The sequence below is a fragment of the Leuciscus leuciscus genome (genome assembly GCF_965113295.1).
Source record: "Leuciscus leuciscus genome assembly, chromosome: 5".
Taxonomy (NCBI): domain Eukaryota; kingdom Metazoa; phylum Chordata; class Actinopteri; order Cypriniformes; family Leuciscidae; genus Leuciscus; species Leuciscus leuciscus.
This window is the reverse complement of record NC_138729.1, coordinates 37,592,188-37,616,659: the sequence shown is the minus strand read 5'-3', so window position 1 is coordinate 37,616,659 and position 24,472 is coordinate 37,592,188. Positions and strand designations below refer to the sequence as shown.

At 38.3% G+C, this 24,472-nt stretch overlaps 1 protein-coding gene across 13 annotated transcripts in view; it reads left to right on the top strand.

Annotated features, from left to right (window-relative positions):
• The first annotated feature begins 789 nt into the window (after nucleotides 1–789).
• The window catches only part of trpm3 (transient receptor potential cation channel, subfamily M, member 3), a 140,522-nt gene continuing 116,839 nt past the window's right edge, over nucleotides 790–24,472 (top strand). For 7 of the 13 annotated variants that reach the window (XM_082170785.1, XM_082170776.1, XM_082170779.1 and 4 more), the window contains exon 1: nucleotides 790–1,308. In XM_082170785.1, the coding sequence (XP_082026911.1) occupies nucleotides 1,132–1,308 (177 nt within the window). In that variant the 5' untranslated portion in view covers nucleotides 790–1,131. Of the gene's footprint in view, nucleotides 1,309–19,606; nucleotides 20,537–24,472 lie in introns of those variants that run through there. The other 6 variants (XM_082170777.1, XM_082170783.1, XM_082170775.1 and 3 more) reach the window with 2 other exon arrangements.

The following is a 24,472-nucleotide window of genomic DNA, read 5'->3' as shown; positions in this document are numbered from 1 at the left end:
TCAGAGGTGTAAATGGGATGAATGGTTTGCCAGTTTTTTGTCAGAAATCAGAAACTACTATATGCCTATGTAGTAATAGTATAGTCTTACTCTGATTTTGTGTGGTTGCATTGGTAGGCCTAGATTTAATTCAAAATATTTAAACTTCCACATTCATTGCTTTGATTTGTATTTGTACCAGCTCAGCAGGAGGAAGTTCAGCTTTCATTTTCTATCTATGTAAAGTAGGTCTGTTTTCCCCGGTCGTAGAACACATGACAGAGATGTTTTCATGGGGGGGAAAAAATCCTACTTTTTACTACCAAAATCTCAGTCCATTGTCCCAATAAGTGGTACAGTACATAATCTCTGGGGGTCATCTCTCTGTGGTACCAAAATGGGCCTTAAGATGTACAGATCTTGGTGAATCACCTTTCATGTTAGCTGTAACAAAAGTTCTTTGGTCTTGAAATCACAAAGTAGTAAGTGTTTTGTACCGGTGAGCGTGTGGGGCTCTGCTGATGTGAAACCTGCATTCTTGTGTCGATTAAAACCAGTGTGGGACCGCAGGGGAGAAAGAGAGGGGGAACCTGTAGAAACCTTCTGTTCTGAATAACTCTTTAATCTCCACAAATGCTGTACAGCAAGAGCTGGCGACACGTGAGCTGTGAACTTTGGCAGTGAAGCAGATGAGAGAGGGAGATATAACAAGTGCAGAGGGAGGGAGGAAGGGAGGAAGGGAGGGAGAGTGTGTGAATGAGGGTGGGGAGAGAGTGTGAGGATGAGAGCTCAGTTCCAGAATGACTCGCTTTGCCTTTGCCCGCTCAGTTTGAAGACATCAGAAGACTGAAACCAGGAGAGGAACCTTGCAGGCGGGGCCGTGCAGGCTACATTTTTTTTCTGTCTCTCTCCTTCTGTGTTATTATATCTACGGGTGAAGCCTCCTACATTAACTGAAGCTGCGGGACCACATGCAACAGGGTGTAGAAGCCAAACTCCCTCCACTTCTTTTGCTTCTCTGTTCAAGAAAAGGACAGGAAAGAGATGCCCTGACACTTGGGGAGAGTTTTAGAGGAAGACGAATCATCACATTGTAGGGTTCCTTGTTTCCGTGGCTTTTGTTCCAGAGTCGTCAAGAAAACCTTCAGAGTTATGACTAAAAGAAAGTGGGAGGGGAGGAGAGAAGGCTTCAAGGTCAGCACCACAAGGGAGGAGGCGCAGGGGCCCGGACGCCCCTCCACCAGAGGGCGCTTCTCCGAGTCTTGGAAGAGACTGAGCTCCAGACAGGGGTCTACCAAGAGGTCAGGACTGGCCTCACAGCAAGCTGTGGTAAGAAACAGAACAGCATCTGTGTGTTCTCTATCTTCCCTGATTTGTTGAACTTGGAGCGAGGAGGGTGGGTGCAGGGGAGGGACCGTTGGTGGAAGAGAGGAAGAGTAGAGAACGAGGGCATGGGATCACACAGAGATGGACAGAGGGGTGCAGGAAAGATTCTGGCTTCAGCAGGTGGGAATCTAAAGGTCCCCCTCTGCCTCGGAGGATGCCAGTGGAAAGTTTCAGGGTAGCACGTGTAACACGTTGTGACCACTAAAAGGTTTTTATGATGATGTTGCTTTCAAGTGCACAGAACATATGCATGGAGTGAGACTAGATAGGCATAGAGAGAGAGAGAAAGGTGAAGATGTTAGATGTTAGATATATACCATAATCAGGTGTTCTTCCAGGACCATGTGCCATTTGGGATGTGTTATTATTGTTATCTGATATGAAATTCTTTGTTACACCAGGCCATAGAATACTCCATGTGCTAAGTGAGGGGAAATTGCATTTCACATCTCTGCAGTCAAATATTTCAGGCATGTGGTAGTTCCAGCAAGAAAACCCCAACCCCCTGATGTTTGATCTCATTTTGGCTGATTTGGAGTCAATAACGAGGGGAAACTCAGTGGGTCAGTTGTTGCTAAGCGCAAGAGTGTGCCCTAAAGCGCGCTCTAAACCATCTGTCACACACCAAAGATTCTTTTGCCACTCTTGTGCAAACTCCAGTTGCACAGCTAGAAGAAAATATACTGTATTTTCTGAAATATAAGTCACTGTATTTTGTGTGTGTGTGTGTGTGTGTGTGTACTTGTACAACTATCTTTGTGAGGACCAGTTTGAGTTTTAGACCATTGGAGTGAGGACAAAGAGAGTAAACTCTCACTTTCTGAGACCCCTTTAAAGGCCTGTTTGAGGGTCAAGACTTGGTTTTAGGGATAAGGTTATAATTAGGTTAAAGGTAGGTTTAGGGTAAGGGTTCGGGTTCGGGTTAGGGTTAGGCACTTAGTTGTGATGGGTAAGGTTAGGGTAAGTGGCTAGGGATTGCATTGTGTCAATGAATGTCCTCATAAAGATAAATGTAAATGTGTGTGTGTGTGTGTGTGTGTGTGTGTGTGTGTGTGTGTGTGTGTGTGTGTGTGTGTGTGTGTGTGTGTGTGTGTGTGTGTGTGTGTGTGTGTGTGTGTGTGTGTGTGTGTGCGTGCCTATATTTTGGAGATCAATTTATACCCAGAAGTGAGGGTTAGGGTTAGACAAAGCCTTGGGACAGCCTTATTTGTAAAAAATAAATAAAGTCATTTTTATTTTATTTTATTTTTTTATGTAAAAATGCAGAAAGTTTTCTGTTAGGGGTATGGTAGGTTATTATATTTATAACTAGCTTTTCATAAGAACAGTTGAAGTCTATGAAATATACCCATTTAGATAGCTAAGGAAACATGTGAGTGCGTGTGTTTGTGTTTAGGTTTTTTGGACTTATAGTCCAAAGTAACTTACAATACAACATAATTTATGTCGGCCGATCAAACAAACTGCAGGTTTCAACAATAAGGATTTCATTTTGGGCCCGTTGACAAGACAGTCATTTACCTTTTCGAGCTACTGTTGCACTGCCACACATTTTTACATTCATTCATCTTGTACATTCATTTTTGTGCCTTCCAAATATAAATGTTTGGTTTTCTCTGAGATTGGCATTCTGTATTGTTGTTGCAAATTCTGCTGATTTGTCACCAAGATAATGTTATAAAAAATTAGCTAGATGAGGTTTTTGTTGAAATTGCATGAATGTCTTATAGTTTTGAAAGCATCAGTATGAATGCTACAATCAGTTAATGTTCTGCATTTTATGACATCAATTTCTAGCAAAAGTGTCTTTATGAATTTATTAATTGTTTTTGTTAAGATAAAGTAAACTTTTTTAGCTAATATAAAAGTGCATTGCTAAAATCAATCTAGCAAATATAAAAATGTACTCTATTAATCTGTCTTTTGTGGCAGTCTGAAAAAAAAAAAAAAAATATTGTTGAGCTCTGCACTATACACCAAAACACATATGCTAGACACAAACAAATGAGTTCGTTCGTTTGTTCGTGAGTGCAGCTGCAATTAGGCTGTTGAATTGTCGCTGAGTAGCATTTTTAAGTAGCCTATACACAGTATTGTATGCAAACTGTAATTATTCCGAATTTTTTTCCAACCATTATATTATTATGCCAACAATGTCTCGAAGGCCACTGTCACACAATTTTCCATTCAGTACTGATCTGAATGTTTAAAAAGTATGCAATTTATACATTGATTTAAAAATAATGGAAATACAGCACCTGGGAAATGTACTTAACATAATGAAAAATCTCTGAATCCTTGATACAGGTCTGAAAAAAGGAGTAGTTTAAGGACTGAAGAAGCTGGTGTTAGAGTAAATCAAAGTCCTCTAAAGTGAAAACAGGCACATTCATTGAGCTAGTTTACTCTCATCCACAGTGTATTTAAAGGGCAAGATATGTATTACAAATCCATAAAGTAAGTGTTTACTTTAGGTGGGTGGGTGTGAAATTATTTGTGGTCATGTTGCTATAGAAACGACTCCACTTTGTGTATCAAATGGATTGCCTTTTGAATCACACCTTTATCAACTTGAAGACACATCTAGTCTTTTATAACTGTCCATATCCACTGGCTCTACACTTTAAGATGTAAGATATTTAGATGAGATTAATATAGATGTACCTGATGGAGAACCAGGAGAAAAATAAACAGAAATAGAGAACAAATGTGTCACCAAATGGTGCTAGGGAGACATTCATGTGAGAAACACAAAGAAGTTCTGGAAATACTTGTGTTGATTATGAATTGTGAAGAGTGAAATGTCTGTGCTAATGTTTAAGTACTTTCATAGAATATGAATCAGGTCTAAGAGGGACTCCCAACAGTCACCTTGAGGAGTTTTACGGTTTTACATCCCAACTTGGAGGAAGTTTGCTTTCATGCTCGGCAGGCCGGACATTAGGCACTAAGTGGCAGTGCAAACAGTGAGGAGCGTGTGCATGCCAACACAAATGCTCAAACTGGCTAATTGTTCTATGGTGTGGTTTTGAAACAAAGGAGGCTGATGAGAATGTGTGGATACAAACCTTGGCAACTGTAGCTTGGAAACAGAGTCATTTATATATCTTTGTTTCTTTATATGGGCTTATCTCAGTGGGAGGTGTAAAGGGGGATAGTGATTATAGTGGGTTAAAGTGTATACAAATTCCCAATCAATATTCTGTACTTTCATGTGTTACATGCTGTTTGAGTCCTAAAGAAATCTCTGTAGACTTAAGGTTTAATAATGTTAAGCGTAAATTGGACGTGTGGACGATTCAGAACGCACTTACTCACATTACATCCCTTTAAGTACACATGTACATTCACAGTCTGAAGTTATTCTACTCTGAAGTCACCAGATATGCATCCCATTGTGTTTGACTACAAAGACTGGTTTACGAATTTCTTGTTCCTAAACATTCAGAAAATCCATCTTGTGCTTGGTTGGTGTTAAGGTAGTCTTAAACAGCATTACACTGGGCAACTGAAATAGGAGCGGATCAGAGTTTTGGAATGAGCCGGTACAACCTCGGGGGGCTGATTTTGTGCTACCACCACAGGGCTTTAAGCCTGGCGGATGTGGCTTACTTTGGTTGTTATAGCAACTGTCGCACATATCGCCCTGCACGTTTACAGTCGACTTCTCACTTCGGTTACAGATATGTCACTAAAGTTCAGATGCTTTTTGAATGAGTCAAAATCGAATAATCCTAAATTATAGTGATTTCATCACTTCCTGTCACCTCAAAAAACTCGAATCTGTGCTTTTATAGGGCAAAGTCACAACCATAATTAGCTTTAAAGGAATGTTCCAGGCTTAATACAAGTTAAGCTCAATCGACAGCATTCGTGTTGATTACAGCATAATGTTAATTACCACAAAAATTATTTCGACACGTCCCTTACAATAGAAGTAATGGGACCAATTTTTTGCTGGAATTTGAAGCTTATAATTTTATAAAAGCACTTAATTCTTCTGTTAAAATTTGTGCATTATGTACACTGTCATTTTTACAGTTTAGGTGCAACACATTGTCATGGGATGTAATTATACAAAGAAAAGGTTGATAATTGATTTTTCACACTAAAGTTATATCTCAGCACTCATATTGTTTGTCTTGTGGCTATACTTGTGAAGGTATTTGACCATTTACTAATTGACCAAATTCACTTCCATTGTAAGTGTCTCACTTTAACCCAAATTTTCTTCTTTTTTTTACAGAAAAGGAGGGACAAGTGAAAATAATTTTTTTTGTGCCACGATTGAATGTGTTGATTGAGCTTAACTTGTATTTAATTCAGTGAATGATTTATACCTGATAGACATCTGCATAAAATGTGAAGACTTTAGTCTTGTAAAAGCATATTTCTGTCTTATTCGACACACTATTTCATCCCCCCCACCCACTTTTCCATGACCCTCCAGCCAGTGCAGAATAACCCAGGTGCTTAGGTCTCAAATCACCGTCCCTCAGCATTAGATGAAATAACAGGCGTGAATTGGAAAGGTACTCCCTCTGGTAAAGCCAACTGGCCTCTTGAGAGGGAGAATCTCTGACAGCTGAAAAAGCCTAACAGAACCCAGCACTCATCTCAGTGAATTAATGAGCTCACACTCTTGCCTGTGTGTATTTCTGATAAAAGCTTTTTTTTTCAAAAACCAGTCACCGCAGGGACTTAGGGAGCCTGTTGCTAGAATGGCATCAGACACGACATGATTTAAAAAAAAAAAAACATACATGGTTATAATCATAATTTTTACAATATGCATTTGAGCACACGGTTAAACTTGACCATATTTAATCGCAGCCCAGCAAAAAAAAAGAAAAGTTACTGTCTGCACCCTCTGTAATTAGGCACAAAACAGCAGTTGTTTTAATCTATTTGAGGTTATTTCATTCCAAATCTCCCCTTTAATCACTTTCCAACTTTGTTATATTAAAAAGACTTTTCACCCAAAAATAAAAGTTTTACTCACCTATATATGATAATTTACTTACATATAGGCAGGCGTCACATGCTGTGCATTTCTCTTTCGCCTCACTGAGGGTGATGCTATGGAATAGTCTGGGCAAGCTCTGGTAGATTTGCACAAGCTGGGGGTAAATACTGCCAAGATATATTAATGTTGCTAGAATGGCAATGGCAATTTATATATATATATATAAATGTATATGTGTGTGTGTGTGTGTGTATAAACTGTATATAGTAATAGGACAGTATAATGCAAACAGTTATTTAGCTTACTCAGAGTCTGTCAACCGTTGATCCTATCACACACTGGCACAACAGATTGTCTCTAAACAGATGATGGTGTATCTATCAGTAACGGCCAACAAACCAACCAGTGTTCTTGTGGCAGATTAATATATCTTGGCAGTATTTACCCCCAGCTTGTGCAAATCTACCAGAGCTTGCCCAGACTATTCCATAGCATCACCCTCAGTGAGACAAAAGAGAAATGCAAAGCATGTGACGCCTGCCTCAACCAGCGCTCTACATTAGTATTCCCCATCTTGGAATGGCTGGAGTGCCCCAGGGTTGATGCATCTATTCATTTTAGTGTGGGTGGCCCCTTTAAAGTGGTCAAAGGGAATAAGAGAACTGTAATAAACACCATTATATTTATACAGTGCAGTGCTGCTTTTATTGCTCTATTCCTATTAGCCGTTAATTGCCAGGTTGCCTTGGTAACACACTTGGCACAGGGAACTAATGTAAAATTTATGTCAAGCGAGTGTGGCATTTCCTCCGCTCACTCTCTGTTAGAATAGTTGCACTCAGCTCAGGGATCAGGGGTGCCATGGTATGAAAACAGATCCATTGAGTAAGCTGTGCCAAAATGCACTGTTATTGTTGTTAAAAGGCAATTTATAGTTATCCACACCACAGTTTACTTGCAGTTAAGCATTACTTAAATCTGTTGAAAAAAAAGTTTAACTCTATGGCAAATTGATTGATTATGGATTCATATAAATGTATTACTTTACCCCATTATTTTTGGATGTACCTAAAAATGATTGTCGGATATTGGATATTCAATGGATCATTTCCACTGTTTTTACATTTAGATTACATTTGTCATCCCTTAAAGTTAAAATCCTTATCAGATTTCAAATTGAATATCCATTTTTCATACTTTACATTATAATGTGATTATTAATAACTTAGTGTCTTATTGTTATTGGCCACAATTTTAATATCCATGCATTGCTTTTTTTGTTTTGTGTATGTACCTACTTAACCATACTTTGAGGACACATTTGTACCCAGAAGTGATCTGACAAAACCTCCTTTTGAGGATGTCCTCGTTTGTAAAAATGGCATACAAATAAAGTATACAAAGGTGTTATTTAAATATTAAATATATATAAGGAGTTTTTTGTTAGGGTTAGGTTATATTATATTATTTATATGTAAAAACAATGAAAGTATATGGAATATCCCTATTTAGATAGCAAAGTAAATGATTTGCAAGAGTAGAGTGATTGGCCATATGCAGAGTTTTGTCACTAAGGCAAATAATTGTCAGAGATGATATATGTGCATATTTGTAGGAAGTCATTTGCAAAGCACTGCAGGTTTCATAATGAAGGTAAAAGGAATGTCACCACATTTAAATAATTGTACCAGCCTTTTTTTTCCCCTTTTTTTTTTCCTTACATTTCTTAATCAGCTCATCTGCTCTAACAGGACAGAAAGTCTTGTAACATTCAGAGAGGTCAATTAGTGGTCTTCATATCCCACTGTAGCCCTTATTAGTCCCACACAATTTCAGACAGAGGGAGATTGAGGCAAGAATAGCTCAGGCTTCACAGTGAAAGCCTGCAGAGTTAAAGATCCAACAAATGTGGTATCATCAACACAGGACCACAAGAAAACCGTCTGTGCAGCCCCCTGTTAAGATGAGCAATGCTGTTTATATAAAGCAAAGCAATAACCAAATCTATTCGTTTTTAATTTATGTGAATGCTGTTTTATGGGGCTGTAATATTCACATGAAATATTTACCTCAAAGTTTTGGGCTTTTGTAGCTCTGAACAAACACCTTATTTATATTCTGGAGTTATGAATCTCACTGAGGTGGCACTTAAGTGTTTGAAAGATTGAATATGCATAGTCATACATTTGCACTGACATTTATTAAACGAGTCTGCTCTTCTTTTGTTAGCTTTATAAGATTAGTGGGAATTGCTCTTGTCCAGACCTGCCGGTTTCTAGTCATTTGTCCCTGTAGGGATCCACACGTCATTCTTAAGATTTTCCTTTCCACTGCCAAAACCTCTGTCTTAGTCCTTTGTTGTGTCTTTGACACTATTGAATTGCTTCTAGGGACTATCATACATAATTTCTCTTTTTATCACTTTCTCTTCTGAAAAATCGGTTTTGATCTCAAAAAGCTTCACCGTTTAATAATGAATCTTTTAATGATGGCACCTTTAAATGGCAACTGTGTGAGATATGCTGTGATTTAAGCAGATTGGACGGTCTGTGAGTAATTGCCCTCAGACAGAGACTCAAACCTGTTTCTCTAAGAGCAGAGAAACAGTCTTCACTAATTGCATTGCAACCTTACAGTTTATTTAGTTATAAAAATGTAATGTTTTTTCTTTAGTCCACGTCTGTGAGGTGAAAGGTGCTAGGTGAGTCTTTAATTGGCTGCTAAAGGCTGAAAATCTCTTTCCTTAGCTTGACAGAATGCTACTCCACGTTTCAGGGCATCTACAGGTATGTGTGTTGTCTGAGATTTAGTATCCTGTCTGAGCTGAGACAGAAATTAAATGGATTTCAGTTACAGGGAAAGACTGTTGTTCTTTTTACAGGAACATTCAGAAGATCAAAAAGTACTTAGAGACATAAAGAGTCTATTTTTCTTTTAAGAGTAGAGTCCTACAAAGTTTTCTTATGTTTTTTTTTTTCCTAGTGGCGTATCGACCAGCAGCCTTTAATTATGTGAAAATGTCAAGCCTGCTGATTAAGTCATACTAACTAGCATAGGGTAAATTTGGATCTGGCTCAAAAATAAAACCATTTTGTGTAATTTAACATGAGATTGTGATTGTGAAACAGCCTGGGGCCTGCATATTAAGTATCATATTTTATATTTTAATCATATTTTATATTACTTTATTTTATTTAATATCAAGCGCTAAATAAAGTTATTTAATTAAATAAAGCGTTCATATAGGCCAGATGTTTTGTAGTTATGGAGCTTTAGGCAGAGTTTCAGTTTAAAGGTTTATGCAGTACAATTTGCACACTTCATAGTAAAATATTGCAGTTATTGTATTTTTTTTAAATCCCTTCAAAACAAATCTTTATGTAGTGCATGAAGACAAGAAGGAAAGATAAAGTAAGATATGAAAATAAAGTAAATAGAATGAGGGAAAGGAAACGAAACAAAAGAAGGCAAAATTAAACGAGGAAAGAAAATAAGGTAAATTAAAGGAAAGGAAGGACATGAAAGGAATGATGCAGGTAAATAAAGGGAATAAAATAAAATGACAGGAATGGAAAGAGAAGTCTGGAAACCAAATTCTAAACTTTTAAATGATGCAATAGAAGTTAGTTAAAGTTGGAGTTAAACACTGCATTCTGTTGCTATATTGCAGGTGTGTGTGGTTATTTTTGGTCCCCAGCATGAGGAAAACAGCTTATAAATCTTACTAAATTGTTTTACTAAGTTTTTTTTAATGTAAAAATGCAGAAAGTTTTCTGTGATGGTTAATTGCAGGTGAGTTTGTACAAAAATCAAGTCTATGGAAAGTCCCCATAATACATGGAATCCCATTGTGTGTGTGTGTGTGTGTGTGTGTGTGTGTGTGTGTGTGTGTGTGTGTGTGTGTGTGTGTGTGTGTGTGTGTGTGTGTGTGTGTGTGTGTGTGTGTGTGTGTGTGTGTGTGTGTGTGTGTGTGTGTGTGCACATGTCTGATTTGTGTAACTCTGTACAGGTTTGCCTACACTTGTGAGGTCAAATAAAACAATTTTAGGTTTTGAACGATTAAAATTTCCCCATGATCACAAAATACTGTACAACGCGACATGCATTCACATGTTTAACAACGCAGCGTTAGGGTTATTTTGCATTTGTCCTATTTTTTGTCATTTGCATGTTAGTTCTTATTTTTTAAAGCAAAGATAAAATAATTACAAAAAATAAAGTGAAATAAATGTTGGTGGTATAGGCCACCTCTACTTTGGCCTGAATGTTCTGTCATTCTTTTTTCTTTTGTTACCTTGTAAGGCAATTTTTTTTTTATTAGAGATATTTAAAATAATCTTAAAAACCAACATGAAGAAGAATCATAGATTGTGATCCTGCCTGAAAAAATCATATGGTATGATATTTTTGCCATAACGCCCACCCCTATCCTCACTATTCAAAAAAGTCCTCAATAATTTTGTGAAACCTATTAAACACAGACTTATAAATCAGCCAAATTATGTTTCTATTTAAATGTAATGTTTTTTTGCACAGGTTTTTCTGAGAGGTTCATGGGTAGAGTGAGGTCAGTTTAGGTGATAAAAAAAGATGCATTGTGATGAGGGAAATAAACCCAAAGCATTTGTTCCAAGTACAGCATCATTAATATGTAATGATTTGTTTCAGTTCTTTACAAAGAAACTCTGGTGTTATTGGATTTAATACACACATCCAAACACACCCTAAATATATACGCTTTTTAATTTCAAGCTTGAGTCCCTTTTACGGTCCACATTAAGCACCGTGAACACAGTCAGTGTATTAATGATGTGTGACTGGTTTTGCCTGACGTGTAGAGGCTGGTTTTTGATGGCGGCTCACTGGGCCCTATGGGTTTGATGGCTCCAGATGGGGCAGTGAGCAGGGATAGATCAGCCAGTGGAGGTCTTCCTGAGAGAGGGAGGAGACCCAGTAGGAGACTCATCCCATCCCCTGACTCCTCCATAGCCCCACAGAGCTGCTATTATCCCTTTGCCTCCAGGACCAGGCTGAGCATCACAGGCTTAGAAGAGAACCACTGACAGCGCTGTATAGTAAAGAGACACACGCACACATACGCACATCTCAAATATTCAAATATTCAAATATTCATACCAGGTGCACGGTCACGTAGTCCAGAACAAAATAAGCATGCTAATACAAAACACGCTCTTGTTATACCTGTCACACTTGCAAATTAAATACATCTGCATGCACATACGCACAAATAATTGCTTTTATTCCCAGTAGTATACACAATTAGAGTGGAGCATATATCTTTGGATTTACATAAAGAGCATCCACTGTACTCTGTTAGCAGCATTTTTACATGGAATGAAATGCGATTTTAATGAATTCATACTTTTCAGAACCATTTCACAGTGGGCAATACAATGTAATTCGCTGACTGGCAGGTGGGAATTGGTTTCATATTCACACTCGTCAGTTCGCAAATCAGATCTGGCACAGATGCAGCGGAAGAAAATAGCTTGAGCCTGCAATGCTTCTCAGCTTCCCGCTGCTTCTTAACTCGTCTATTATTTTTTTCATTTAATACTTAAGACTAGCTACGGTGATTCTGTAGTTCCTCAGATGCAATTTGATCTCGTAAATCATTATTTTGGATGGCCGTTTGAAAATGAACATGGTTACATGATCAGAGTTGGTGCTGGTGAACGTTTTCTTTGTGAATTCTACTAACTGATGCTTCCTGAACTTGAATCAGATAAAGCTGCCACATGCTGGCAGAGGTTTTTTTTTTTTGCAATTCACTGTAAATTGCCTTTCAGAGGCTTAAATGTAAATTTCAGTCATTTACATGCAAGCCATTTAGCAGGCGCTTTTATGCAGAGTGACTTACTAAACGTGCTTAAAACATCTCAAGATTGCAAGCTGAAAAACCTCTGCATCTGTTGTTTTTGTCACAATTACATTCTGTTTGATATTTTATTTATACTGTTTTAAGTCCTGGCTGTCTATGTCCATGTATTTGCACATTTTTCATTTGCAAGTGGCTGATCAAAATCTTATTCAGTAATTATTCCCAATAGACTAGAGTGAATGTTTAGTGTGAGTGTTTAACATGTGATATCTTAGTGCTAATGGCAAGAAAGCATGCTTCCCTGGGCATCCACTGCATATGGCTCTAAACAGCATGGCCAACAGATACTGCCGTTCTGACTTCCCTTACAGTTTTTGTGCTTGATTTAAAAAGGTTTTTTTTAATATGCATTTGAGGAGTCTGCTTTACAGAGAGCCATTTCTGACACATTATCACCTCTGTAACGGAACTGGGAACAGGGGAGTTTCTCAAAATACTTGGTCCCTCTAGTGGTTAGGTCTGGAAATGTAGGCTATTAGTTATAAATGCACAGTATTGCATACTTTAAATTACTGCATTTTTAGTCCACATTTTCCTAATAAAATGCAATTTTATATAATTATGGTGACATTTTTGTATGTTATTAAGAATTAATGTACTGTAAATTTGAGTAAGTTATTAAGTGAAGCACACAGCATGTCCTTGCATTGTGTGGTAGTGGAAAAATGTAAAGTAAAAATTAAAATGATGATAGAGATGCATAGCATTGTCTGAGAAGTGAGACATTCTTTAAGGCTTTGAAAGCACTGTAGATCTCAGTGCATGCTGATGATTTATACAAGGTAACAGTCAGCATCTCTTTAGACCTGGGGACAGCCTGTTCAGCAGAAGGTATATTCGAAAGTGACTTATTCCCTCATTGTGATGCTTCTGCCTCAGACTTGTAGACTGCAAAGGTGAAGGATCATTGACTTGCATCAGTGGGTTTAGGTGAAGGCTTGCAGATGCAGTGGCTGTTCTTTTATAAGAGTGTCAGGGCAGGCGCTTGAATTTAACAGGCAGCAACCAGTGAAGCAAGGCACAGATGGTGTGAAGTGGCCTTTTTAGGTTGACTGAAGATCAGGTGCCACATTCTAGATCATCTGTAGTTCAATTGTGCATGGAGGAAAGTTAACCAAGGTCAAGCCCACCTGTAATGACATGCTGTGCTGAATCCATGGGCTTGCTGGGATGACCTCAGTAAGTAACTCAATAAGAAGTGTTTGGTAATTCACTTTCAAAGATGTAGCAGAATGAGAAACGGGTTTATACACATTTCGGACTTGAATTTGAATGAGTTTGAATTTGAATGGAATTGGCCACACCACAAAGAAAGCCAATTCTTCAGTTTTGAATGAGTCTTTGGAAAGAATGGATGATCTGGAAGCAACTTTGATCAGCCACAGGCTGTTACTGACAGACAGCAGGTCAGTCTCCATGAAGTGGCACACTTGAAGCTTGATTGGCTTCCAACAGGTTGTTCTGTGAAAGACCAGATTAAAACGGCTTGTTCAAGTATGCTGCCAAGAACATGACAAGAACGGATGATCTGTAGTTTTCCACTATCTTTTCTGCAGTGAGGTCATTCACGACCTCTTAAATAACAGGAAGGTGTCTGTAACAAGTGATGCATTGATGATTTGTTTGAGTGCAGATAAGGCTGTGAATGTTTGAGAAAGGAGAAAGATGGAGGGATGACCAGTAGTTGATGGCAGCGGATGGAGTTCACAGGGCAGGTGGTAGATCGGTTGGAAACTTCAGCCTCAGAGAATGGTGTGGCTGCTGATGGCTAGCACCTTTTTTACTGTAAAAAGTGACAGTTTTCCACAGTGAGAAAAGTGTTGTGCGGAGGTGGAAGAAGAGAGAGGAGAATGACATTAGCAGTTTGCAGGCGTATGAACTGATGATCATGGTGTGTTGGTATAAGTGGCTTCTGACACTTCTATTAAGATGAAAAAAGGCCCTTCTGAAAAATGTTACTGCTTCTCCTGGGTCATGTGATCTCTTTTGGACTTCAAACAGATTCTGATGAAAGTTTATTCTTAATAATGCTGTTCTGATTATTTTATTAATATTAGCTTATTAAAATATATATATATATATATATCTTTTTTTTTTGCTTGTCCTATTTGTTTTGACTTTCTATCAGCCACTTGCCCATTTCATCAGTTTGGTTCGGCTTTAACTCCACCTAGTCCAGTTTGCATAAATATTTAAATATTCAAATAATATTTTTTGACTACATTTGTGAGCTAGAGCTCTCTGTGAGTGAGTGAGATTTAATACTAATATTTAAAATGAATAGATTCAGCATTTATATTTAGCAATAATGTCTTTATTTCATAAAAAAAGGTTTAACCTTAAATGCAAAAAAAGTGATATCATATAATCTTTATAATTCATTTTTTTGGGGCTGCATGTGTAAGTTTTCTTTGGTTATTTGTAGGACACAGTATTATATAGCCAGAGCTCCACAATATGCCATTGTCTATTTGCACAAAATGTACTGTTTGTGAAATGACTGCATTTGCTATAGATATAAGCTAATTGTGCTTAAAATATACAATATTATAGTGCTTTGGGGTAATACGCTGTGCAATGCTTTTTGCTTTGTTTCAGATGTGCTTATATACAGATGTTCAGATGTTATAATAAACATGCTGTTCTGAATCTTTACTTTCATGTGAGGGAACTGTTTCCCTCTCAGCTTCAATATAGAGGACTTCAATATAAAATTACATTTGCATAATGAATTATACTAATGCTTTTAAGAAAAAATATTGATAAGTAACAGCCAGATCAATAAAATGATTTTCTATCTATCTCAGCTCAGTTAAGAGGTGCATTGATTTGTTTTATGTGATGGCCATCTAGTGTTTGAACAGATGCATCACACATTAAAACAATTTTTAGTGCTTGCAGTTATTTAAAATCTATAAAAATGAGTAAGTGAGGAGATGTGCAAGGATGAGCATATCAAAGAAGATATGAGGATGTTTAAATGAATGGGTTGTAGTGAAATGCCTGCAGGAGAAATATAATAAAATGTATAGAGTTCAGACAGGGAGGAAATAAGGAGAGCCTAACAGTCGATAGAACTTTGTGTCAGTGAATGCAGTTGTTGTCACGATTAAAAAGTTATCATAAAACAAGCACACAGATTCTACATTCCCAAAAGTATGCAATTGATACACATTCCCACAAATTCTTCCGTTACTGGGTTCAAAATTGCAAACAAAAACTGTTCTGGTGCAAATTTAACCCATGTCTATAATTCAAACTGACATCAAGTAGCATTGAGCGTACCTACAAGGTTATATTCTTCCATGATTATTCACTTAAATGAGCCAATGTTACTATAAAGCCAAACAACATCAGTACTCATTTTACACAGTGCGGTGTTACATAAATAGGTACTGTGAGTTCCACAACTGGACAAAAAAGCCTAAAGTTGTATAATACATCAGCAGGAATATCTTCAACCTTTGCTAAGTGGAGCCTTGACAATAGAACACACAAACACCCTGCCAGATACAGTACCCTCAGTGAATTAGCCAGGTCACATTTAATCACCAGCGCGCTTTAAAACTAAAGAAAGCAAATGGCTCATTATCGTGAAGACCAAGAACGTTTGATTTTCACTGCCCACATCTGCATAGCATCCATCACAACAAACAAAATCTCTGTTGCACTAACAAGCATTCTTTTTACTTAATTAGTGCTTCTGGTGGGGTGGGTACATAAGAGATACAAATGCAATGTTGCTCTAATGTGTTCTATGCATGCTAAACAAGTGGCGAAATTTGATTTAGAAAGACAGAGACCATACAAAATAAGTTGCTTATAGAAAATGTCTTAGACATTGAAACAGCAAGGGTGCAAAGTCACAAAGTGTGTTTGCGGAGATTAAAGGATGATATAGTGGGCTAGGAAGTGACTGTTTCAAATTGGCAGGGCTTGCCATGCTCCTTGCAACTGGAGCTCATTAAAGAGAAACTTCTCACTCCATCATCCCTTCTGAATAATGAAAAGGGTGCTTTGCTTTAGTCTTTTCAGGGTTCACAACAAAAGCAGTACCCTAGGGCCCTATTAATTGTTTAGTAAATCTTTATCATTCAAACATGAGCAGTTTTGGTAGCTTTGGGTGTAATTAAAGTGTTTGTTAAAGGGATAGTTCACTTTGAAATAAATTTTTGGTATGTTTTAGCTTACCTCAAGGGCATCCAAGATGTAGGTGTCTTTTTTTCCGCAGTAGTTTCAATTTTGATATTTTTAGGTCAAACTGTTCTTGTCTGTCAGTCATATAATGCAGGTCTATGGTCACTGTCTCAAAGAGCATGCACAGAGTCCAAATTAAAACAATTCCCCGTCGTCCAAATTAAACAATTCCCCATCGTAAGTACACATTGATGGCCTAAGACACGAAACGAGCGGTTTGTGTGAGAAAACGAACAGTATTTATATCGTTTTTACCTCTTATACACAGCCATGTCCGAGTGATCTGATCTGACGTGTGCGCAGACTGGTGCATAGATATATACACTAGATGTCGCCTTGTCTACGGCAGTTCATTGGAACGAATGTCTTTAAGGCGACATCTAGTGTATATATCTACGCACCAGTTTGCGTACACGTCAGATCAGATCACTCGGACATGGCTGTGTATAAGTGGTAAAAACTATATAAATACTGTTCGTTTTCTCACACAAACCGCTCGTTTCGTGTCTTAGGCCATCAATGTGTACTTACGATGGGGAATTGTTTAATTTGGACGATGGGGAATTGTTTTAATTTGGACTCTGTGCATGCTCTTTGAGACAGTGACCATAGACCTGCATTATATGACTGACAGACAAGAACGGTTTGACCTAAAAATATCAAAATTGAAACTACTGCGGAAAAAAAGACACCTACATCTTGGATGCCCTTGAGGTAAGCTAAAACATACCAAAAAATTTATTTCAAAGTGAACTATCCCTTTAAAGTTGATTTTCTATTATTTCAAACTTTGTGAAAATCCATTTGTTGGTTTATGTACTTGTTTTGGTTAAAATAGTGTAAAATTGTTATTTAATGCAATTTACAGGAGTAGGTTTCAATGAATGTGTAGGTATGGTCATGCTGATGATGAGTGAAAGAGAGAGACAGAATCCTAAAGCGTCACATTCTCTGTCCTCTTTCAGGAGAGGCTTTTTTTACAGCACAACTGGTGAAAATATAGTTGTTTTTGTTGGGTATTTTCTTCAAATTTTTGTATTGTGGTATTTTCTTCATTTTAGAAGTACATCTTTAGCATATGTTATTAATTCCCTAAGCATTTATTCAGTCATCAAGCAATATTTTATACTTAATCACTGCTGATAATGGGATCTGCCCTGAAACTGGCAGATGAATCAATTCTTGTGGGTGTATGTCTGAGGATATTCAACACCTTACATGTACTCGCACGTTCAAATATATTGGCATGCATACACATAAACTGATTAAAATGCACAAACATACTGTGGAACATATTTTCCATACCACTGTTTTGCAGCGAGAAGGTAGTGACATGTAAACTAGCAGTATGTGATTGCTTTTGTGTGTAGGTCAAGAAGTAGGCTAATTAGATTCTGTTGTGAACTTCTTGTTTGTGTGTGTGTGTGTGTGTGTGTGTGTGTGTGTGTGTGTGTGTGTGTGTGTGTGTGTGTGTGTGTGTGTGTGTGTGTGTGTGTGTGTGTGTGTGTGTGTGTGTGTGTGTGTGTGTGTGTGTGTGTGTGTGTGTGTGTGTGTGTGTGTGTGTGAGTGTGTGTGTGTGTGTAATGAAGATCTGGTCCTGATTGTGTGATGCATGCTGAAGTTAAAATAAATGCTGCTGGTTAAGTGGTTGACTTTTACCCTAAGCTACACTCACTTATCACCATTCTGATAGAGTTCAGGAGTTTGGCATGTGGAATAGTTTGTCTGGTAACATCCATAAATGTCATCAACTGTTTGTATATATATATATATATAATTATATATTTTTTTCAGTATATACAGAAGCAATTCATTTGATCCTAAATCTCAGCTGCACTATGATTATTCTGTTTAAGGATTGACAAAAAAAGGATTTTCTATGACCTGTTATGCAGTACCTTTTTTATATTAATTTTTTTTATATGAATATGCTTGTGTTTGTTAAGATGGCAATTAGTAAGGAAATGTAATCAAATGAAAATGTTTAATTTAAACTTTTATTAATTATAGCTTATTGATATAATCAACAGGATGGAACCTAATAGGATGGATATAAAGACATTGATCAGGAAGGTGAATTTAGAAATTCAAATTTTTGTATTTATAGAAGCTTTTAGTGTATTGAAGATTCTGGCAAAAAATAATATCAAAATAGTGAAATTAATCAATTTTATTTAATAAGTGAACATTTATAAAATCACCCCATTGTTCACTTTATTATAACATTGATTTCCATTTTTAATACTTTTTCTATTAAGACATACGTTGGGACATAAAAATGTACTGCATACTAGAACGACCATACACATGGCATATGTTTATTGCTGTCACATAATATATGATAAGCAGTGTCTTCATGCTCTCTCTGTTAAAATCCGACTCACTAATATCTGTATCTCTGGGAGCTTCTCGCTCAAGTTGTCAGATCTGATTGGAGTACAATCCTCTTTCCACATACCTGCACATTAAACCCAATCTCCCACTGACACTGGTAAACGGAGGTTGCTATGGATACACACCTTGCCTTGAAGAGTTGCATAATCTTCTCACCGTCTCAGGATACCTTGAGTGACAGGAGAACCCCGCATCCAAGGGGGAAGCAGGAAGAGGAGGAGCTTCCCACTCGGTGCAGTACTTAGTATTCCATCCAGGTCTCTGTGACATCTCTCACATCTGCATGGCCAGGTGATGCCTGTGAAGAGTGGGGATTGATTGCTGAGATTCATTATTACGATCTGCTCCGCAGGGATGCCGACCTAGTGACTGCAGTGCAATGGCCAACTCTTCTACTGCATTCTCTCCATTTCTACTGCACCATTTATTTGTTTAAACACTTCTCCCTAAGGGAGATTTTTTTTTCCCTGACACGTTTTCAGAGACAAGGGCATTTAAGACCGTATAATAAACACTGGATTATTAAACCCATCCAATGGAAGGGAGCAGTTCAATCCAGTGTTGTGCTCTCTCTCTCTCTCTCTCTCTCTCTCTCTCTCTCTCTCTCTCTCTCCCCCCCCCCCCCCCCCCTCTCTCTCTACTCCATTATCCTTTCGATGGTCAATGCGTCATGTTTGGAAAGGATGGAGTGTGCAAGGATGGAGGAGTAGGAGGGGGCTACAGAGGAAGAGAAAAGAGAGGGAATAGAGGAGAACAGGTCAGAGGAGTACAAATAGAAGACATTGGGAGGGAATCAGGGAAATCTTTCCTCTCAGTTTTTCATTTGTGACCCAAAAGACCTAAAACAAGAGAAAGATGTAGTGTTAAAATGCAAAGATCAAAATGTATCATTTTTCCCATCTGCTTTCCATTATTCCTCATCAATTCCAGTGCTTTGCCTTCGCAGCAACTCTCAACCTCATTCTACATCATGATTTCCTGAATCTTTTGTTTTTCCTTCTCTTTGTCAGTACGTACTATCATTCATGTTGCTTCCATCCATCTCTTTTCTTTCCTCCTCTCACTCTCGCTCTCTCTCTCTCTCTCTGTCTATCTCTCTCTCTCTCTCTCTCTCTCTCTCTCTCTCTCTCTCTCTCTCTCTCTCTCTCTCTCTCTCTCTCTCTCTCTCTCTCTCTCTCTCTCTCTCTCTCTCTCTCTCTCCGGGTTCTTCAAGACAGTGCCGCTCTGCTGCTCTACATCACAGCTACTGTTTCCCACTCTTCTCTCCTCCACTTAGCTTCGCTCCTCTTCTCTTTGCTTCTCTCCACTCATTCAGACCGCATGCTCCCCGTCATCTCTGGCACTGTTGGGTCTGCGTGGCCAGTGGAAGTGGACCCGGACACCCTGTATGGTCTGAAGGTGTTTTCCCCGTTCCTGTGGATCTGTGGGGAGGGGAGGGAGGGCAGGGAGGGGGTGCAGGTGAAGGGCTCCGTGTCGCGGGAAACAGGTTGCGCGGCTTTGCGGCAGGAACTGAGGAGGGTCATGCTTAATGAGTTAAGAGGATTTCGGACAGAGACCACTCGTGCATCGCAGCCCCAATGTGGGGCCCTTTTCCGGATGGCGGGAACGTCCGGCCAGGAGCGACGAACCAGCTGGATGCTCCTCGGCCACTCAACTGGACCATACGGAAACTGTGTCATGCAGCCTTCCTTCCGTCTGTGCGCCTGCTTAAGGTACCCGTGGGATGGGTAGATGGGGGGAGGAAAGAGATGATGAGGTCTTTTTAAGAGAAAAATGCATAGGAAATATTTATTTTGTCTTGTACTAATTGAATTAGTTGTTGAAAAGACTGAAATAGTGAACAAAAAGACTTGAAAGCTCTTTTTTAAGCAGATTTTGAGTTTATCTGATACATTGTCCCTCTTGAAATGAGTTCTGTGACCTATGGGATTGATTCTCTAAAGCATTTTCGTCTTCTCAGAAATTCACTGCTTCATAGAGCTTTTTCTTTCAGTGCGCTGAACCAACTAACTTCTCCGTCTTTTTTGATAACGACAGGTACTCTGCTCATGTGGAAGTATATTGTCAGTTCGAACTGTTGAGGTCTAGCATGCAGCTAAAATAAAAATTACATCACGTGGTGTGCAATAAGTGCTGTCGGCCTCTCAAGTGTAATGCTTTATTGCTTGCCCACAAAACACTTACAACTTGCACATGCCTTGCATTACCAGCATAGCGTTTCACATGAATCAAAAACGTATAAATTGTTTGCATGATAAAGATTACCTTTGCTGTGATATTTTGCTCAGAGATGTTAGCTAATAGGTAATAAAGCTTTCCTGCACACTTGGGACCATGGTAGTTGCTTTATGAGAGGGAAAGCTCCTAAGAGATCTCTGCTGGTAGTATAGTAATGTACCCAGTATGTAATGTAATTTTTTTTTTGTATTATTGTCAGTGATGTTATATACCTATTTTCTGCTCGTATTATAGCAATAGTACAGTATAGATAGGTCACAGAAGTCACTTTCTTATGTTTAGTGTTCTCAGGGGTGAAATCATCCCTCGGTCATGACTCAGAGTAATGAGTGGATCATTATGTTCTTGATTCAGTTTTTCAGCTCTAAAGGTGTAGTATTAGAGAGAACTGTGCTTTTCGTCTTGGCTGTGAAACACAGAGGACTGGTCCTATTCAGGGTTCCAGACAAAAGAAATGACTACGGTGTCAGTAGCTGGGTTTCCATTACAGATCTGCACAAAACTTTTGCGATATTTGCTAAATGTCGATAAAAAAATATTGCAAATTTACTGCGTTTCCATTTACCGATGTTATGCGACTAAAATGTCATTTTTTTCTTCTCGCAATAAGTCATTTCAAAACTCATGGCAACAGATGTCAGTAGGTTTAAGTATATCGCAGCCACTGCAATCGAAGGAGATGTAGGCAATCCAAGCATTAATGACCAAGCAAAGCCCCTTATACTCAGGAGCGGCCACGTATGAGGTGTTTCTGGGTGTTTCTCCCTTCTATCTGCTTCGAGGTCTTGATAAATTGTGGCATTTCTTTGTTGTTTAGAATCCAGTATTCCCGTAAGTCTTTTTTGAGTTGAATAAAAAAACTCTGTCTTGTCTTCTGTCCAGTCATACCACGCCATCTTTAAAGAATGATCGACTTGCAGGTATACATACGCCATGCAGGTGACCTGTAAATGCGAAATAACTTTTCATTGCAGTTTTGCGAAAAATTCCTTTTTCGAATTGCCTGAAAAAACACCTCATGCGAGCGTACAAACTTTTCTGTGATATATGGGACTTTTTGCGAAATTTACATGTTTCCATAGGCGTAATTGGGACATGTCCCCACCACTTTTTGCCAGGGTCGATATTCCCCACCACTTTTTAAAACATCTCGCCGCACGAATGTGCCAATTCTACAAATAAATGAAACATCTCCAGTTAACTGGCAGAGCATTCATTTCGTTCGTTTTTTAAATAAGAGACGATCTAGCGCTGAAACGATCTAGCGCTGAAATGTGTTTTTTAAATCAAGTGATCAAAGTACTCATTGCCGCTGCGATCAGAGGCGCGGATACAGTGTTTTCTCGCGTGGCTCGCGCACACGCCGCACTGTCTTCACTCGGACGCGCGCTTCAATCCGTTGTGGATACTCTCTATTCGTTCTGGTGAAATCACAAAACATAATGCACACAATCGTGTCCCTGCTTGATAAACAACCACTGATGAACATAATCGGTTTTGATGAGAAAAAAAAACTATTCGAGAGTGGATTAGAACCCTCAAGCTCTGACACGGAAGGCGTAAGTTCTACCACTGGACCATTAAGGTACATGTTGTTCAAAGAGGCGGAACTATGTATTTATTCACACGAAAATTCTCGGCACTGACAACATCTCATTATACTATACATTATACTTCATCTCATTAAACGACAAATTTAAACCCCATGTAGCCTACTATTTAAATTGATTGCTGGACGTCGTAATGTTATTGTACATATATCTGATTTAGCATTTTATTAGCAACCCCCACCCCACCTGTCCAACCCATTTTTTTAAAAACAAAGTTACGCCACTGCATGTTTCCATTTTCAGTTTCAATTTGCGCAATTTGAAGGGTTATGGAAAACGCAGCTATTGACTCCTAAAATGAACAAATTTGGAGCCAAATGACCTTTAGTTGACATATTACTCATTTGCTTGAAAAAGATGGTTAAAAATTGCTTCAGTTCACTGAGTGAGTTTCTTACTTACACTAGTCTGTGTGCCCTTGCATTTTAATATGTAGACTGTGATGATTTACTGTTTGGCTAAGTTGTATAAACTACTAGGGTGTTTTCTATAAGTATTTCAGGTGAAGTTGTTCCAGTTTGATGTTGTCAATCTAATGGTCTTGATTGTTTTTTTTGTAAAGTAAACTGTTAAAGTCGCCATGAACCGGAAGTTACAAACGACTTTTCTCCAGTGTTGTGACGTATTTCCAAGTGAAATGGAATATTGAATAGAGGGCAGGGTTTTACTTTAGCACTCCTCCTCTCCAGCTCTCGCTCACAGCAGACTAACGGTTTGAGGGGAGTTGCCACGCCCTCGCGCCATAGCACATGACAGGAAGAGAAGAGGAGTCGTTTCGAGGAGGGGGAGGGAAGGATAACATACTTGATTAAAGAATATAAGGGCACATGATTTCTTTTTAATTAATGAAGTGCACAGATAAATCATTTATAATAAACACTACAATATTACATATAAAAAATACGAATTGTAAATTTTGATTTCATGGCGACTTTAAGATGGTTTTAGGTTCCAGCATGTCACTCAAAGGCCTAGTCCGTTCAGCCTTACAATTGGACCTGAACAAAACTCATGAATGTTTATCTTTAATTACACAACATGAACAACCAATCAGTAAACGGATTCTCAGAAACCTTAAGTAATATCCAGCGTATTTTGCAATGCTGAAGGAAGCTATTTTCTGTGAATGTGTGAGACTTCTGATTCAACAGTCATAGATAAATAACTAGAAGAATAACAAAGTAAAGTTGTTAACAGTATAGTAAAGAGTCAAACTCCACACGTGTTTATGATTACGAAAAATAAAATAACAACTGTCAAACTGTTTTTGTATAGCTAAAATAACTGGAAGCGGATAACACCAGATGCCTCGCACATTTGAGTTACAAATGGCCAACTTCACAGGTTTTCGTGTAAACAAAAAGAGTCACGGTTCTAAATGATACACTGTTTAAGTTAGTCTGATTCAAACCGCTAACATGTTCGATGCTGTTTCGTGAGTCTTTTTGAGTGATTCATTAAAAAGAACCCATTCAAAAGAACCAAAGTGTACGCCATCCGAATGTTCGCAAACAGAATACCGTTGCTAAACTGTTTGGAATTTGTTTCTACTCCTGAGCAAAGAACGAGGGAAAGATTCGCCTTGAGTAAACCTTTCATTTATTCACGAATCAGACATACAGTAACAGCCTGTCCTGTGCTATGTGACACAAATGCAACAAGTTCAAAGCTTTCCATATGATGTCCAATATACCACATTAACTAGAAATTAAAATATTGTCGTATTTTTTTTTTTTTTTGTCGCCTTTGGGAATATTTTAGTTGTGTTTTAAAGCCTTGATAGTCATGCAAATATATAGT